Source organism: Macrotis lagotis, chromosome 6 (genome assembly GCF_037893015.1).
Source record: "Macrotis lagotis isolate mMagLag1 chromosome 6, bilby.v1.9.chrom.fasta, whole genome shotgun sequence".
Classification (NCBI taxonomy): Eukaryota; Metazoa; Chordata; class Mammalia; order Peramelemorphia; family Peramelidae; genus Macrotis; species Macrotis lagotis.
Window position 1 is genome coordinate 225809282 of NC_133663.1, and position 19063 is coordinate 225828344.

Sequence of the window (19063 nt, forward strand, 5' to 3'; positions counted from 1 at the left end):
TATGCTGAAATCTTGATAGCTTAAAAAAGAAATTAAAATAGCTAATGACAATGCACTAAAATGGCATCATGTTCTGTTTAATAAATACTTACTGATTGATTTTGCTTCTCATGTTACATAAATGCCGAGCAAGTGAGCTATACATTTTATAGATTTTATGTAACATGGTGTTATATATCTATATTATATACCCATGCACAGACATATAGAAAGATCATAGGAAACAACTTAGATTCCATCTGACACAATCTGTAGTCTTCAATGAAGAGGTCATTGGTGTGTGGTTCAAGACATGGTTACTGTTCATTTCTGTGAAGAAATGATCATTTTGCTCATCATGTACTTTCTCCTAGTGACCCATTATTCCTATCTTCCAGGTAGCCCCAAACTGCCACCACTTATTCATCCTTTTAGCTTCTTTCTCACACACTAACCTTTCAGAGACTGTTTCTTTAACTGTAAAATAAGGATGATTAGACTTGTACTACCTATATTGTAGAACTGTTGTAGAGAGTACTTTGCAAACCCCCATTTCCAGTGTGTTTCCTTTATTATTTCCATTTTATTCTGTATGTAGATTTTTGTACAGTTGTTCGCGTATTGTCTCCTCCATTTAGACTCTGAGCTTCTTGTGATCAAGGAACTATTTTTTAGCTTTCTTCTGATTAATAAAGATTATTGTCATCCTATTTGATTCTTTGTGACCCTGTTCAGAGTTTTCTTAAGATACTTGAGTGTTTTGCTATTTCATTCTGCAGGTTATTTTACAGATAAGGAAACTGGGGCCAACAGGATTCATTGATTTGCAAAGGGTCATATATCCTGTGAGGTCTAAATCTCACTGATTTTGCCCAATTCTTTATTCACTAGGCCTCTTAGTTGCCTTATTGACTGACTGGCAAAATTTAAAGTGCTTTACAAATGTGAGTTGTTACTATAAATAGATACAAATATATATGTATATGTGTGTGTGAAGATTATTTTTCCTATCAGCTACTTTACTCTTTTAGTGTGAATTAATTTATTTTCCTTTGTACAAGTATATTTCTTCATAATTATATATGGATATATGAATAAAAGAAGCTTTCTCAAGCTACTTAAATACTCTTTCTGGGTGTCTCTGTTCGTGTGTGTATGTGTGTGTGTGTGTGTGTGTGTGTGTGTGTGTGTGTGTGTGTGTGTTTTATGATTCCTGATGATATATTCTTTCCTGGCTTCTTCCCAACTATATATCTAGTATGAATTGGTTGTCATTACTTTGGGAACTGTATCTCTGAGTCAATGAAATATCAGCAATGTAATTATTTCTTTCTAGGCTAGTAGAAATCCATGTATAATAGAAAGAAAAATAATTCCTAATAGAAATAGTATATTGATTTAATAGTTATAATATTTTGATTTACACATGGCTGAAATAGCTGAAATCTACTTCTACTTCACTCACCCTTTCTCCCTACCAAACTAGTTGACAAACCTAAAAATATTTTTAAGGGGGAAGGAAAATAGTAGAGATAGAATAAGAGAAGTGATAGCTCTGAGGTTATTTTATAATATTAAATAGTCTTTGAAATAGAGAAAACAACTAAATGTTTTAAAAAAATAAAACCCTACTATATTATACATGATACATTGAGTTGAGAACTTCACCTATTGCAATATATCAGTAATTCAGTCTTAGCTCAGTCACTTGCTTATGGTCACATAGTTCATTCAGAGTGAGGATTTGAAAACATTTGTTCTTACCTGCAGGTGTGCTGGTTGACTTTTTCTTTTATTACAAACAAAGAAGGGATATGTGTGTGTGTGTGTGTGTGTGTGTGTGTGTGTGTGTGTAATTCATTTTACTTTTCAAAATGCTTCACTTCTATTAGTTATTATTGAGGCAATGAACCAAGTCAACATTGTGAAGTAATTCATTTCCTCATTTAATGTTCCTGAAGTTTACCCCAAGTCAACTTGTGCTATAATTCTTTCTCTTCTCTCAAACTATTCATTTAAAATAAATAGCTGTCATAATAATGGAACACTTAGAAATTAGATTTATTTAGAACTTACTGTGGTGTTAGTACTGTGGTTATTAGTCTATCAAATAGACAGGGAAGAATTATACAAACTTAGAATTAATATATATGCTAAATGTGCAAAACAAAACACATTATATACAACATACTTTTTTTTTTTTAGGTTTTTGCAAGGCAAATGGGGTTAAGTGGCTTGCCCAAGGCCACACAGCTAGGTAATTATTAAGTGTCTGAGACCAGATTTGAACCCGGGTACTCCTGACTCCAGGGCCAGTGCTTTATCCACTGCACCACCTAGCCACCCTACAACATACATTCTTATAAACCAACTCGGTAGAAAAAGAAAAATGGCTTCTACAGAGACTACCAGATATGGCCTTCCCAAAAAAAGTGAACAAAAGAACAATTGACTGACAATAGTTATTAAAGTAGGATGTTAGAATTTTAGAGATTAAAAAGAACCTCATAGAGCATTTAATTCAAACTTTTAGTATTCAAGTATGGAAACCAAGGTGGAGGGAGAAATAATTAACTTGCATACAGTGCTGGGGTTATTAGGGGCCATTCTAATAGATATTCTCAGGCTCCTTCTCCTACACTATATAACCAAATATAAATAGTTTCCTTCCAGATTTCTACTTAATTTGAATTTTTTTCTATAGCCCTAGAACCATTTAAAGAATCACTGTTTTTGTGTACATGTAAAATATCCTTATTTTATTTGCAGAAGATATTTGCAGAAGATATATAACTTCTGTCCTTCAGGTACAACCTTATTAAAACATGCTGCAATGAATTTGTAATACAAAGTACTTAAGTTTAAAAATTTTTATCTTTTTTAATTATCTTCAGTTTTTATAAAATCTTTCTTTCTGAATCAGTCTCTTTCTTACCCAGTGAGCTATCCCTTTTAACAAAGAATTTTTTGATGAAAAAAAGTTAACAAAACTAACCAATACATTTATTATATATATATATATATATATATATATATATATATATATAGTTAATATTCAAATCCTATATTGTCTCTACAAAACAGAGAAAGAAATGCATCTAACTCTTCTTTAAGGCTAAGGTTGGCTATTATATTTATACAATATTCATTTTTCCTTTTTTGTTCTGTTCAGATGGTTAGAGTAATTGTAAAATTAATAATGTTTCCTTGTTTCTGCTTACTTCACTTTGGTTTTTCTAAATGGTTGTGCATGCTTCTCTGAATTCCTCAGACTTGCCATTTTTTATGGCATACTAATAATTCTACATATTCATAAGGTTCATTGCCTTAATAATAACTAATAGAATTTACTGTTTCTATTTTTTTTGGAAAACAAAACTACCATCAAAAGTAATCTGAATATTTTGACATAATGCTCTAATTTTAAGAGGAAGTACATAACCTTAGGGTCTAAAGATATTGTGAGAGTTAAAGAAATTATAATTTTAAAATGTTAGTGGACTAAATGGATTATCTAGTTCTTTTACATATCAGAATACTAAGGGTCCAGTGTGGTTAAATGATTCACCTGCCCCCCAAATCACACAGCTAGCTAGTGAAACAATTGAGAATATAGAGTAGAGTATATAAGTATACTTGTATACATATAAGTATAAGTAGCTTTGACTACTCCTGGTTAGTCATTTTAGTTCTCACTCATAATAACTGAATGACTGGCTCTTTAAGATAATGAAGCAATGGAATTTACCACCCACTTTTGACTAATCCCTTAGGCCAGTCATGGGGTATTTATAGCAAGGGGTATTTGCATCAAAATCATTGACTACTGAAGCAGAGTAATCCTGTCCTAGCTCTCCAGATTTGTGAATTGAGTCAGGGCTTCTCTGGAAGGGGTAGAGAAGAGGTTCATGCCCTTCCTTCCCTCTACCCTAACCATGCTGCCACCATATATCAATGAGCATATATATCAAAGATCAATACAGAGATAAGCAGATCTTTCACTGAAGCAAAATTTAATTCCAGACAGTATAAAACCATAGAGGGGTCAAAAGGTAGGACCACAGGATAGTAGAAGAAGCATAGTTCACAGATGCAAGTAGTTCTCAGAGTTAGGTTGCTTGGGAATGCAGTCAAGAGTAGATACTGAGTTATCTGAGACTAATGGCATGAAACTAATAGTCAACAAATCTATGGAAGAAATGAAAAGAAATTTTGAAGTGAGAGAAAGATCTAGAAGGGACACTTTCTTCATGGTTCACTAGGTGGGCCACCTGGGAGAGTGATAAATCCATCTGATACAGAAACTCTTGCTCAGAGGAGCAAGGGACCTTTTTTTCCTTCCTAAATTACAGGAGTCCTTTGGTACTGTGATAGTAAATATAACCAATAATAAAAATTCAGAGAAGTTTAGTGCATATTCCATAAGATATACTACAGTCCTATTCATGCAACAAGTCAGATATTTTCTACAATTTCTTAGGTAATATTTTGACTGAATTATTTAGTTAATTTCCTTATTAATCAATTCCTTTCACTAGATTTAGCCTCATATGATATTATGAGGCCTTTCAGGAGTTTTCCTCAATTGAGTTAAGCTCAATTAATTCTACCTGTAGACATCACTGTGGAGCAGTTATCAGAGGGAATGGTTCTTGGAGGAAGGAAATTTAACACTCTGTGAGTAATAAAACTACAGATACTTTAGTTTTGAAAGAAAAAATAATTTTTAAGAGCACATAAAAACCAAAGTTAAACTAATAAGAAAAGTATTCTTTGACTTTATAATAAAGAACAAACATTATGCTTGAATAATCTTCAATAGAATAAAAACAATAGTGTCCTAGTTTTCATCTATTTATGCGTTATATAGTCTTCCTCCTCCACAGTTTGTAATAATACTCCCTTCAATGTAGGTAGTATGTTTAGATATTGGATGTCCTTTGTGATTTAAGTATCAGAATTAGTCACAAGGCTATTGTTATTATTATTATTTACCTTATTCTATTTTCTGTTTTTACAAAATAATATATTGATTTCTCCCTTCTCCTTTAAAACTAAAAGATGCACTTAGCATTTTTAAGTCTTATTATTTTTGTTTTTATAAATTGCAATATTCTTCTCTATCCCCCACCCCCACTCCAGAACTTTTCTTTGTAATAAACATGAAAATAACCCATACTTAATATAGAGTGGTGAATATCTTGGGGAATGTCTTAGGTGTTACAATGGTAACAGTAGCTCACAGGCTCTCTCATAGCTTACTTTCCATAAATTTATGGAGAGATAGCTTTAATGAAATGTCTATCAAGTTATTGTAAAATATAATTTTTCCACTAGGTGGTGCTGCACTCAAAGCACCAGCCAATAAATACTCAAATATTATTTAGTGTCTCCTCATTGGGACACAATTCCAAGCCTTTCTGAAGGTCTACTACATCTGCCCATCCACAGGGGATTAGCCTGAACACTCTTAAATTATTCCTCATTAACTATCCAACATCTACTTGGCTAATACTTCATATTAAAGCAGACACTATTCTGTAACACTATTCCCTATTCACTTTTTTTTTTAATTTTTGCAAGGCAATAGAGTTAAGTGGCTTGCCCAAGGCCACACAGCTAGGTAATTATTAAGTGTCTGAGACTGGATTTGAAGCCAGGTACTCCTGACTCCAGGGCCAGTGCTTTATCCACTGCACTACCTAGCTGCCCCCCCCAATTCACTTTTGATAAAAAGTGAAATGCCAATCCAAATTATCCAAAATAAATGCATTATAGGAAAACATCTCTGCCTTACTCTTTAATCTTTAAAATTATCTAAAATCTGATTAGTCCTCTATATTTTATATTACACAGGCAATTAATTCATATGCATCATTTTATTATATTCACATATGTGTTTTACACACAGAGACACAAACATATATGTACATACATATAAATATATATTTATATGTGTGTGTATTTCAGTTGACTCACAAATAAAATTAGAAGATTGGACTTGATATCCTCTAAGGTGTCTTCCTACTCCAAATCTATGATCCTAGAAAGAGAAATTTTTTAAGAGCCACAGTGTAGAACAAACAGATGGTTTGCCTCTCACCCATCCTCTCAGCCATCTTTACCCTCCTATGGTACCCAGGGTATGATTCCAAATCTCTCTAGCACTGCAGCTTTTGGAGGGATTATGGACAAAGTGCATCTTTTAAATTATCTAATTATCTAATTATCATTAGAGCCCTTAATGATAATAAATAAGAGAGACTGCAGGAAAGTCGTCCTCTTCACCTTCACTGCTAATAAGACTTTTCCCAGGATCCCAGTTCAACCCTGCTCTCCTCTGGTTTCTTTTTCTTTTTTTCTTTTTTTTTTAAGATTTTGCAAGGCAATGTGCTTAAGTGACTTGCCTAAGGCCACACAGCTAGGTAATTATTAAGTGTCTGAGTCTGGATTTGAACTCAGGTACTCCTGACTCCAGGACAGGTGCTCTATCCACTGAGCCACCTAGCTGCCCTCTCATCTGGTTTCTTTTGTGAAACTGCTCTGTATCTGGTAGATAGTGGTTTACAGCCCAAAGCTGGCATTTTGTGAAAAAGAATTTTTGACTCCCACTACAGCACCTTCTTTCTGCACTTGAATGAAATAACAGAACAGAAATCCAAAAGCAAATAGTGGAAGGTCTATTTTGTGTGTGCATTCATATATGGACCATTTTCTAGTCTTGAGAATGCCCTCAACAGTCCTGTTTTCAATGTCTACTTTACTCTCTTCCCCCGAAGCAATTTAGTCCCCTCAAAGATGATACACATTTCAGACTCATGCTTCATGAACAAAAGCAGTCAAGTAAATCTCACCAGTATAAGCAACCATCTGGCACTTGTGATGTCCATTCTCCCTTCCACTTCTCTGTGCATCAGAGAACATAGTTTAGAATTACATTTTTCCTACTATAAGACTGTAGTCAGGAAGGCTCATTGCCCGAGTTCAGATCTGTCTCAGATATTTACTAGCTGTGTGACTCTGAGCAAGTCATTTAACTGTTTGCTTCAGTTTCCTCATTTATAAAATGAGCTGGAAAATGAAATGACAAACTACTGCAGTATCTTTACCAAGAAAACTCCAAAAGGGATCACAAAGAGTCAGACATGACTAAAATGATTGAACAACAACAAATGTGCTGTTAAATTCCTAGCAGGTTGTTAAGCAATTAATAGTTACAAGATCATGGAATTTAGAGTCAAAAGACCCCTTAAAATTATGTAGATAGAGATTATTAACCTGGAGTTTGGAACTGAGGATAGATTTCAGGGATCTGTGAATCTGATATGGAGTAAGATAGACTGTTATTTTAATTTTAATATAATTGAATTGAATTTAAGACAAAGGCTGTGTTCTTAAGACCTCTAAAATATCATCTTTGTACTTTATTTTATGCACTTGTTCCATTGGCTGCAACAGACAGGTTCCAGGACACAAAAACATTAAGAACTTCTGACCTGGATCTACCCCTTTATTTATACATGAGGACCGCAAGAGTTACACAATATAAATTGAGAATAAGAACCAGAGTTGGGATTCAAATTCCTGTTTTCTGATTCTGGAACTTAGTAATCTTCCTGTAACAATGTTCTGTCAGTTTATTCCACCTCCAGCTCCCTAGGAAATGGAGACCTATGTTAAGAAGATTGAGAGGGTAGCTTTTCTTTTTCTTCAAAAGTATACTAAAGGGGGGCAGCTAGGTGGTGTAGTGGATAAAGCACTGGCCCTGGAGTCAGGAGTACCTGAGTACAAATCCAGCCTCAGACACTTAATAATTACCTAGGTATGTGGCCTTGGACAAGCCACTTAACCCCATTTGCCTTGCAAGCCCCCCAAAAAAAAGTACACTAAGGGGTTGGTTGTTTGGGGGCTGTCATTTTGATGAAACTGATCTGATTGATCGGTATGATTTACTGATTAGAGCCTGAAATGACAATGGGTCATTATCATTTGAAATGACCACTAGCCTCCTCCAGTGGTTACTTCATACTTTCTTGTCTCTGTATATTTCTTCATGTTCCATCCCCATTGGTTAATAATCCAATCCATACAGGACCTTATATAGAGTATTTTATTGAATCCTCATGTCAGCACTGTGAAATGAACTCCACTAGGTTTCTGGAAGACCTGGGTTCAAATTTTATCTCAGATACTAGCTATTTGATCTAATCCTATAAGTACTCTGAGCTTTAGACTTCCTAAACAGTATGATGGAAATGTTTATAGTATTTACTTCACAGTAGTGTTTGAGGATCAAATGAACTTCTTTTTCTATCCTCAGGACTTAGGACCCTGCCCAGTATATAGTAGGTACTTAATAAATGTTTATTGAATGAAATACATGAAACTTAAGGCTCCACGTGAATGTGAGGCATTTGGTGGTGCAGTGGATAATAGATGAACTAGAATTAGGATAGTCCTAAATTCAAATCCAGCCTCTGATACTTGTTAACTTTGAGATGCTGGTCAAGTCCCTTAATTGTCTTCCTTAGTTTCCTGATCTATTAAGTGGTAATAATAATAATGATAGTAGCAATTAACCTCCCTGGGTTATTTTGAGGATCAACTGAGATAATAATTGTGAAGTGCTTTGCAAACCTCAAAGCATTTTTTTGGAAACCTAAAGATTATATATCAGAATTAGCCATTATTACATGAATGTCAGCTATGATTAGCTTCATTTCCCAGTTGAAGTAACATACTATGGTCACACAGTTCATGTCTGTTGTATAAAATCAAACCCAGATCTTCCTGGTCTATTCTCTATGCAACTCCAACTTTTGTGTTCCGTCCTTCATGAACTCTTCTCTGATTCACTGAGTTAGGAATGATCCTTACTTCCTTAGACCTCTCATAACCTTTTTACACTTCTCTTATGTTCTATTTTCTATTTGTCTGTGTGTGTGTGTGTGTGTGTGTATGTGTCTCCATTCTGAGGACTAACTTTCAGATACTGGATAGACAGGTTCTATGAATGTCCAACCTGTTGCAGTAGATAAATGAGAAAATGGCTTTCTTTGTCCACTTGACCTTTCTTATGGGATAGTTAGACCATCTCCTTTGAGGGTTTATAATCTTTCATAGGAGTCCTGCAAATGTTTCAGGTGATTCCTAACTGATGAAATCACAGCCCTAGGCAGAAAAAAATCTTTTAAATACAGTAATTGATAAATGTTTGTTGAATTGAAGCCTTCTCTGTCCAAAATAGATAAAATACTCTTATTACAAGTCTGATAAAGCTAGAATTTTCCCCTTATTTTACCTACTTTGTTATAAGGTAGCAAACTAATTGATTAATTCATTTCCATAGCATTTCACTTTTTCCAATTATATGTAAAGACAATTTTTAACATTCACGTTTACAAAATTTGAGTCCCTCCTTTTCCCTCTTCCTAAAATGCTAAGTAATTTGATGTCATATATGTAATAATATAAAGCATGATTCCATATTAGTCATGTTGTGATAGAAGAAAGAGATCAAAAGAAAAAAGCAGACAAAAATTTTAAAAATGAAAAAGTATACTTCAATTTTCATTAAAAGTTTATCAATTCTTTCTCTGCAAGCAGATAGAATTTTCCTTTATAATTATTTTGGAATTATCTTGAATTATTATATTGCTGAGAGGCGGATTGAAGCTGATCAAAGTTGTGATTTCTTATAATACAAGTAGTACTCCATTACATTCATATATCATAACTTAATCAACTATTCTCCAAGTGATGGGCACCCTCAATTTCTAATTTTTTGAAGGTGAAAAATTTATAATGACCACCTAAAGAATAGTTTGGTGTCCCAGTGGATAGAGTATCTGGTTTGGGATCAGAAGAATCATCTTCCTGAATTCAAAACTGTTTTCAGAATCGTAGAAGGTGTGTGTGAACCTGGGCAATTCATTGTCTGCCTCAGTTAGCTCATCATAAAATGAATTGGAAAAGGAAATGGAAAACCACTTCAGTATCTTTGCCAAGAAAACTCCCAATAGGTTTAAGAAGAGTCAAAGAGCTGAACTAACTAAACAAAAAATAGCAGTACTCATTTACAAGGACTTAGGCAAATCAAAAGTACTGAGCTATGATTCTGAGTCAACTTAGGTTATCTGTTAAGTTTTGAAAGAGCTTTTTTCTCTCTATTATTCAGTTTAACACTTAAAAAATATCTGTGATTTTGTTGTTTTGGAGACTTTCCTTTCAGAGAAACTGCAGCCTTCTTATATCTTTGGTAATGACTTGATGAACTGAATAAAAGTAAGAGATTTTCTGTCACATTTAGGAAACCTTTAGCTGTCATCTTGAAATGTGGTGATCCCGGGTGCTTAACAGCTATAACAGTAAAACTTCAGTATGTCTGAGCAGATGCCTGGTTATTGTTGTTATCTATTGACCAGCCTAACTAAATTGAGGAAGAGGGGATGGATTCTTTTTATCCACATCTCCTCTTATAAGTGGTCTCCTAAAATGTATGTGTGTTTAGGGTTAGGGTATTTATTCCTGTATAGGTTAAAGGGGTACTCACATCAGTGAAATCACAGGTATTTTAGAATAATGAATTATTTTGAAATCTCCTAGAAAACTGATTCTTACTTACATTTGTGCCATATGGATTCCCAGGTCTTTCCATCTTTCCTTCAGCTTAATCCTCCATATACATACATGCATGCGTATGTATGCATGCATGTATGTGTGTACGCATATTGCCTTTTCCTATTAGAATGTGAGTTCCTTGAGAACAGTAATTGTATTGCTTTTCTTTTGGGATTCCTATCAGAATTAAAAAGGCTTTTCCATTCATATAAGCACTGAAGATTGGTAATAGCATAATATACACACTGTCTAATAGCATATACCACCATATCATTAATAATGCATTTTCTCTCCTTTGTTCTCAACATTTACAGAATTTCTGATGTCCACCTTTGCAATATTACAAAACGTGTATCATTCTGGTTTGTAGTTACAGACCCTTCCAAAATTCGTACGCTTCCTGCAAGTGAGGTACAGGCAGCCATAAGGTAATTTTCACTTCATTTTATTCTCTTCTATATCTATTTTGTCTTTGATGAACAAACATGTTAATTTATCTAAAAGTTGTTTAGATACATGACAAATAAGTTTATTCTATTCTTTTCCTTCCTTGATATAAGTGGACCAAGAAATAAAAAAGTATATCCTATTAACTGTGGCTATTAAATATCATCTTCTGAAATAATGTCCATTTTTTAAAGACATGTTATAGTCTAAGAAGCAGTACTCTTAACTTTTATAAAATAAATGAGTAAACAAACAACTCCCACACCACTTAATTAAAAAACAATAGGATCAGGTACTTAGCACTATATAGAGCATAAGCATATATATTTTAAGGGATAACAGTAATAACTGAAGTAATAAGTCAAGCTATAGAAAAAAGAACTTGTGTAAAGTACATGATGTTCTTGTTTGTTCTTCATTTTCAAAGAAGACCAGTGCCACTACAGATAATGTTTTGACTTATGTGTGAATTGGATTAATATAAGGCAGAGTTGTGCAAAAGTTGTTAGTCTCATTCTTTCTTCCTGAGTCATGACAGTATCATCTAGGCATGACCAACTGTGAAGAAATTTTCTTTTGTTCTGACTTATGAGCTCATTGGCATATGGTACTTCTACTACTGGAATCCCCCCCCCGCCCCTGCCATGATCTGGCAACTATTTGTAACTATAAGTAGGTAAGTAACTCAGTGGATAGAATATAGTCAGGAATGTAGTCTGATGCAGTATGACCCTAGGCCAGTCACTTTTGCCCTTTTGCCTCAGTTTCCTCATCTGTTAAATGAGCTGGAAAAGGAAATGGCAAAACACCCCAGTATCTCTCCCAAGAAAACTCAAATGGATGGAGAGAGAATCAGACACAACTGAAAAATAACTGAACAACTGAAAATATTAGAGTTTTCCTTCTCATCATGACATTAACAAACAGTATTCATTTTATATTTACATGTTTAATATTTCTGGCAATATTATTTGGGCCCCCAATTTTTGAAAGCCCTTTTCTATATGAACTCTTGCTCCAGAGTGTACATATACACTATGATAACCCAAAGTGTTCCCTTTTTGAATTAAAATTTAATGAAAGTATTTAGTATGTTGTACAGCTGTGCCTGGGTCACCTGACTGGTAGAGTCAATTTAGGATTACACATTTCAGGATTTCTGGCTTGTAACAAAGGGATATATGCTCTGGAATAGATAAGAACTCAGCAGCAAGAACCTAGTAAGATAGCCTGGGGACACCATGGAGGCAAGCACAGAGACTAAAAAAGCCTATACCTGTTCTAATTTAGTGAAGTAAGGATATGGAACAGCCAAAGACTGTGGTCTAAGGCCACATAGGACAGAAGATATAGATTTAGGGCATCAAGTCAGGTCCATTAATTTTTAGATGAGAAAAGTGAGCTCCAGAGAGATTAAGTGACTTTCCCGTTTTTCATAGCCAATAAACAAAACAAAACAAAAAAACCCCAAAGAGAAAGATTCAAACTCAGGATCTCTGTCTCTTAATCCTATATGATTTCCATTTTAACATGTTAATTTAGAAAAGTTCTCAGGAACCTACTAAAGATGCATCATTTAAAATAAAAATAATAGCAAATATTTATATAGTGCTTATGATGAGCCAGCCACTATGCTAATTGCTTTGCAACTTTTATCTCATTTGAGCCTCTCAACAATCCTGAAGGTAGGTGCTATCTATTATCTCTATTTTACAGTAGATTAATCAAACATTCAGAAAGTGCCTGAGGTCAGATTTAAATTTAGGACCTCCCAACTCCAGATTTAGCTCTCCAACTACCACCTAGTACCCTAACTTTAAAAAGATACATTAGCATAGGACTATTCATTTAATCCACTAATTAACTAGACTTGTCCATATGTAGATAAAGAATCCATCATTTCCATCTAGGTTCCATCTTATCATTAGCCTCTGTCAGTGCTGTATAGATAGCAAAGTCGCCAAAGGAATTCCAGATTGTCTATATGGTTAACCTCTAAGGGTCTGACAAGTATTCTTCTGACTAGAAAGACAGTAACTGGGGTGCCCTAAATTGCAACAAAATATCAGACTACATTACTCACATTTAATCATTTAATTATTACTAAAATAACATTTTTCTTATGTGATTTTTCCAGAGAGTGACCACTCCATTGGTTCAAAGGGTATTATGATGTATATTCCTGATATAATTTTGTTGTTCTGTTATTTTAGTCATGTCTGACTTCAATACTGTAGTCATGGGACATAAATTTAAGACATTTATGATCTTATAAGATACAACTCTTGGTACTATATGGTCTGGAAATTCTTTCTCTCATTTTTAGAGTCTTCACTCATTCCTCTCCTGGGTTCCTGAATCTGTTCATCTCCCTAATGTGATTTTCTTCTTTGCTGCCAGGAGTCACACTTTGAAGATGCTTCCTACTTGGGGATCTCTCTCTATCCATGGCTGTTTGGAATATATCTCTGTTCAGTGTTGAGTGCAATGTCTCCTAGTTGTCTAGTAGCTTCCATTCAAAGTTACATGGACAATGTTGGGGGGATGAGGGGAGGGTCAGTCATTTACCAAGTTTAGGCAGCAAGAATTATTAAGGACACATTGTGGTTCAGGCACAATGCTAATTAATAGGAATACAAATATAAGCAAAATCCCTCTACCAGTCTCTTCCTTCAAAGAGCTTACACTCCAGTAAGGAATCTGACACAAAATGAAGCTGAAAGGAAAAAAAAATCTCAGAAAGGAAGAGAATATATGTTTGGTATCATGGCATGATGGAGAAGTCCAGAAGAGTGCAGTCTGGAAAATGATGAAAGTGGTATACTGCACTGTGTTTTGCTTGTTTGCTCATAGATTACGTTTAGCTACATTGTTCTGCCTAGATGTGGCTTGCAGGGTAGAAATTATATTAGTATATTTAGGATCTCCTTCCCCCATCCTTCTTTAATGAAGACCAATTCCTGCCAGAAAGGGAAGCAGGAGGTTGGAGCTGAGGCCACTCAGCTCTCCTCAGAGACATGGGGGACTGGTTAAAACAGGATTTATCTCTTTCAAATATGATTATTCACAGGCAGGCAAATTCTAGTCAAAGAATAAGAACCAACCCACTTCCTGTATTTATAACACCACCGAGTTATGAAAGGTGTTTTTTTTTTAATATATGACCCCTGTTTGAAAGAAAACACTTTTTTGGGGTTCAAGGAGGACAATTACCTGCTCCTTCCCACCCCTCCCCCTAATTCTCTCTCTCACCCCAGGCAGCTCCAGGGATGTAATCTCTTCCACTCTGAAACTTTTGAAATTTGTCCAGGATTTAGCTATTTAAAGTCTCCACAGTGTAGCTAATTTGTTTGCACAGCTAATCCTGTTGTTTCTTTCTTGACTCCGTCAGAGAAGTAATTCCACTTCATGAAAGGATCACATTAATACTTAATCATGTGCAACTGCATTATACATATCCATCAACTGAATTAGAGGGGAGGGGTCACAAACCCTCTTTGTTACAAGAAAATAATAAAAATTCAGATCATTTGTTACTCTAGGCAGGATTCATTTTCAAGTACCTTGTGGACAATTAAATTGGACAAATGTAATTTGAAGAGCTAATCAACTGTTCCATTGGATTGTTTCTTCACAGCAAACTGTAGCAGATATCTATAAAGACTAAGGATAGTGAGAATTAAGGCAATCTAAATGGTGCACAACTAATTTATTTTCTAAAATCTGCTGCTTTTGAATAAAAAATAAACAAGTATTTGGAGATGAATTATTGACCAAATAAGTAGTCTGAAAGGTTCATTAGCTCAACAGCTTAATTATGTTGCTAGAAATACAAGTTTATGCAGGTCATTAAAAATATAGTCACTTCCTTCAAGTCAAGAATTGTTTTTGTATTTTCCCCCATCCCCCATACTTGGAAGAGTACCTACCACTTTGTTATTGTTGTTCAGTTGTTTCAGTCATATCCAACTCTTCATGGCAATAATACTGGAAAAAACTGAAGCAAACAGGGTTAAATGATTTGACCAAGGTCACACAACTGTGATAATTTTAAATTCAAGAAAATGAGTTTTCCTTACTCCAAGCAAGTCAGGTACCCTGCAGCACCTAGCTGGTCCACCTACCACTTATAACGTGTTTAATAACTGTTTAGTGACTATTGACTGTATAGCTGTAGCTAATGTTCTATGTTGTTATGTAGTAACACTGCTAATAGATTATAATAAAATCTCACCAAATTTTTTCTTTTGGATGGTTACTCTTTCTCCTACCTCTGTTCCCTACTCCCCCTCCCTGTCACACACATACACACACACACACACACACACACACACACACACACACCACATGTACATACACACACCAAACACACCACACCACACACATACAAACACACGCAGTTAATTTTCCTTCTTTTTTCTTTTCCCAATCCCAATCCTTCTCTTTCTATTTTTTAAGCTTTAATAAGTATGAAATGTGAATCTCAGAACTGTATCTCCCTAAAGTCATTTTTTTTCTGGATTCTGGGTTAGTCATGGTAGATTGGGTATGCCTAGTACCACATTTAGAAAGATCCATCAACTAACTATCCTGATTTCAACTTGTTGATTTTCTTCCTTAGTGTTTTTTTTTAACATAAGCAGAATATTTAATCTACCCCAACAGAACATAGAGGAGAAAAATAATTAAGCCAAAACAGTTAACTCACTGACCCAGGAAAGATTTGAAATGGCATTTTAAAGGAAAAGGTTATTTAAGATGAAATTGAAGGTTAGTTTTTTTGGGTGATATAATCCATTCATAGAATGGGAAAATTTGAACAGATATGTAGGATGAAAAAGTTAGAAAAGTTTTTATCTTTGCTTAAGTCATTTATACAGTGAGTTTAATTGTTGTTTTGGAAATATCAAATCCCCCCAGTGTCACCAGTATGTGAATATGGATATAGAAACATTCCAAAATGAAGTCAAAATTATTTAAAATTATCCAGAGTTTTGGATTATTTGCATAATGACTCATCTCCATTTTGAAGAGTAATTTAGAACTGATTTAGAACTGATTCTCACTTATGTGAAGATTATTGTCCTCTCATAAATCAGGAATCTTTTCAGGCAGATACTAGATGTAAGCATATGGACTAGATACTTTTGTGATGAACTCTCAAGGATGTATTTCCTCTTCTCTCAAAAACTATCTGCATTCAGCTTGTTGAAGTTTTAAAAAAAATTCATTCTTCTGATTTATGTCCAATGGGATTGTAGAAGCTATAAAATGCAAGTCAACCTGGAAAGATAGCACCTTAATATTTATATCTTCTATAAGTTGTCTAAATTGTTGCTGGGCAGAAGCCTAGAGAATTTGTGATATAGTAAAGTGGCAGGACCACCATCAAAGATAAAGAAATTAGGCAGACTTTTTCTGAGGACTGACCTTGCTGCCAATTCAGTAATTCTGTGGTCTATCAATTTGGAGGAAGAAGCCCAAGTAATTTAATTTGCCCCAGAGACATTGAACAATTTGAATATATGAATACACTTTGATATAGTGGAGAGCAGCATTACTGACCACTAGCAGCCCTGAAACCCACCAAGGAACATAGAGCATGCCTGGGATTCAGAAAACACTCAGAGGGAGAGAAAGGTATTATGTAATTATCTATACTATGTAGTTCTCTTTATGAGGTTGTTTATAGTCACATCTGTTTTAAATTTTTATTGCTACTTTTTCTCCTTTAGGATGAACAGAAACAGGATCAACAATGCTTTCCTTTTGAATGACCAGACTTTGGAATTTCTAGAAATTCCTGCCACCCTTAGACCCCCTACTGAGTCATCAACCCCTATCTGGATTATCATGTTTGGTGTAGTATTTTGCCTTGTCATAATTGGAATTATATTACTGGTTATGTCAGGAATCCGTCAACGGAGAAGGTAAGAAACTTAGAATATTGCCAAGTGTTTCTAAATGAAGTGAGCTGAGATAATTAAGAGATGGGTAATTTTGTTTTGCTCTATTCATGAAACTTTAAAAATATATGGGTATTTCCCAAGATGGAGGTAGCCTTGGCTAAAAGATAAAACCTGTGGAAAACTAGTGATACTGAAATAATTACAATATGGTTTCTTGGTACTTATAAGAATGGAGAAGCCATTTTAATAAGAACTTTTGACTTTATTCCATGTCCTAGTTATGAGAAAACCTAGGGTGTTCAGGGAATATTATAACTTCTGGTGTGAAGGTTTACTGAGCCCCTTTCAGGACTTCTCATCTACTTTTAGTGTCTACTTTCCTAAAAGTATGTGCAGCAGTCAAACCCCAGTAAAACCATCTCAACACATTGGCTAAATAAGGTAGATATAGATGGACCAATATATATCTATATATTGATAGACCTCAAACTCATCTGTATGGGGATACCTATCCCAAACATATGAAGACTCCCGGGATGGACTGGGCAGATGAGAACAGTTTATTACAAAGGTCATTGAAGATGTCAATGGCATCCATTGCATGCGGGACTGTCACCAGTCATATTGACTTTTGCCTTGCCAAAGAACTTTGATGACACAGTAAGAGAGAGGTTGATGACTTTGCATGACTGCCTCACTTAAATCCAGTTCACTTGTTAGTCAAGAAATCACCTGTGATGACCAACAACAATTTACATAGTCTTCCTAATGATTTTTTAAGAGATATGGAAGCATTGTATATAATAATATACAATTATTATTATATAAACCAGGAAAATAGGGACCATTACTAGACAAGTGAATGGGGAGGGGGGTATATACACTAGATAGATTGGATGTGAGGAAATTACATATTATTGAGAGCTGAAGGGGGGAAATTATACAATGGGAATGAGAAGGGGGAGAAATGCATAGATATCTTCTTCATGTTGTCCTTTATATGAGTTTGTGTGATCTACCCAGGCTTAGATTTTCTGCACTGACCAAAGGGAAAATATATCTGGTTTTTCTGTTCATGGGAGATCCCTGCTAGTCTGGTCTATTTGTAACTGTAGAAACACTCAGAACACTAGTTGGAATAGTCACAGGATGAAGTAGAGATTCTTACATATAAGACGTCTTCAGTGTCTTCATCCAACCCTGAGGGTCAACCTTAGATGCCCTATCACCTTAAAAATGTTCTTATGGGTTCATTACTTTCATGCTTTTTCCCTTGCCACCAAATGATTTTTGTTTATTCATCTCTCTCTCCCCTCTGGAACTTATCTTATTAGACCCATATTGATATGATGCTCATGAACTGGATGTCAATCAGAGGAGCACAATTTAACTTATACTGGGCACATAGTTATCCATATTTATCACCCTTTAAAACAGAGGTTCTTCATCTTTTTTTGGAGGTCCTGGACCTGTCTCAGAATAATATTTTAAAAGCATTAAACAAAGTATAATACAAAGCAAATTAATTATATTAGAATAGTTATTCAAATATATCCACATTATATAAAAATAGATATATGTGTATGTGTATGTATATACTAATTTCTTAATCTCAGATTAAGAATCTCTACATTAACTCTAACTATTTCAGGCCAATTTTCTGACTCTCCCCAACTGCCAACAGTCCAGACTAGTAAGGATCTCCCATCAATAGAAAGATCAGATAAATCTCCTCTCTGCCAGGAAAGAAACTCTTACCCTGAAGGAAATCATGTAAATTTACCCAAAGAGTCAGGGAGAAAAGGGATCTAGGTATTTCTTTATTCCCACTCTGACTAGTGAAGGGAATAGATAAACCTAAGGTCTGTGAAGAGCAGCTGGTGGGAGCAATGGCTAGAGCCTTGGACCTGGAATTAGGATGACCTGATTTCAAATCTGGTTTTAGATACTTACAAGCTTAGATACTTAAGTGACCCTGGGCAAGTCACTTAACTATGTTTGCCTCAATTTCCTCATCTGTAAAATGTGTTGGGGAGGGAAATGGCAAACCGCTCTAGTACCTTTGCCAAGAAAACCCCAAATGGGGTCACACAGAGTTGTACATGACT

At 34.9% G+C, this 19063-nt stretch overlaps 1 protein-coding gene across 2 annotated transcripts in view; it reads left to right on the forward strand.

The window, feature by feature from the left end:
* CLTRN (collectrin, amino acid transport regulator) overlaps positions 1 to 19063 on the forward strand; it is a 64970-nt gene that overhangs the window by 38052 nt on the left and 7855 nt on the right. For both annotated transcript variants that reach the window (XM_074192379.1, XM_074192378.1), the window contains exons 4-5: positions 10914 to 11027; positions 16782 to 16976. In XM_074192379.1, the coding sequence (XP_074048480.1) occupies positions 10914 to 11027; positions 16782 to 16976 (309 nt within the window). The remainder of the gene's footprint in view (positions 1 to 10913; positions 11028 to 16781; positions 16977 to 19063) is intronic.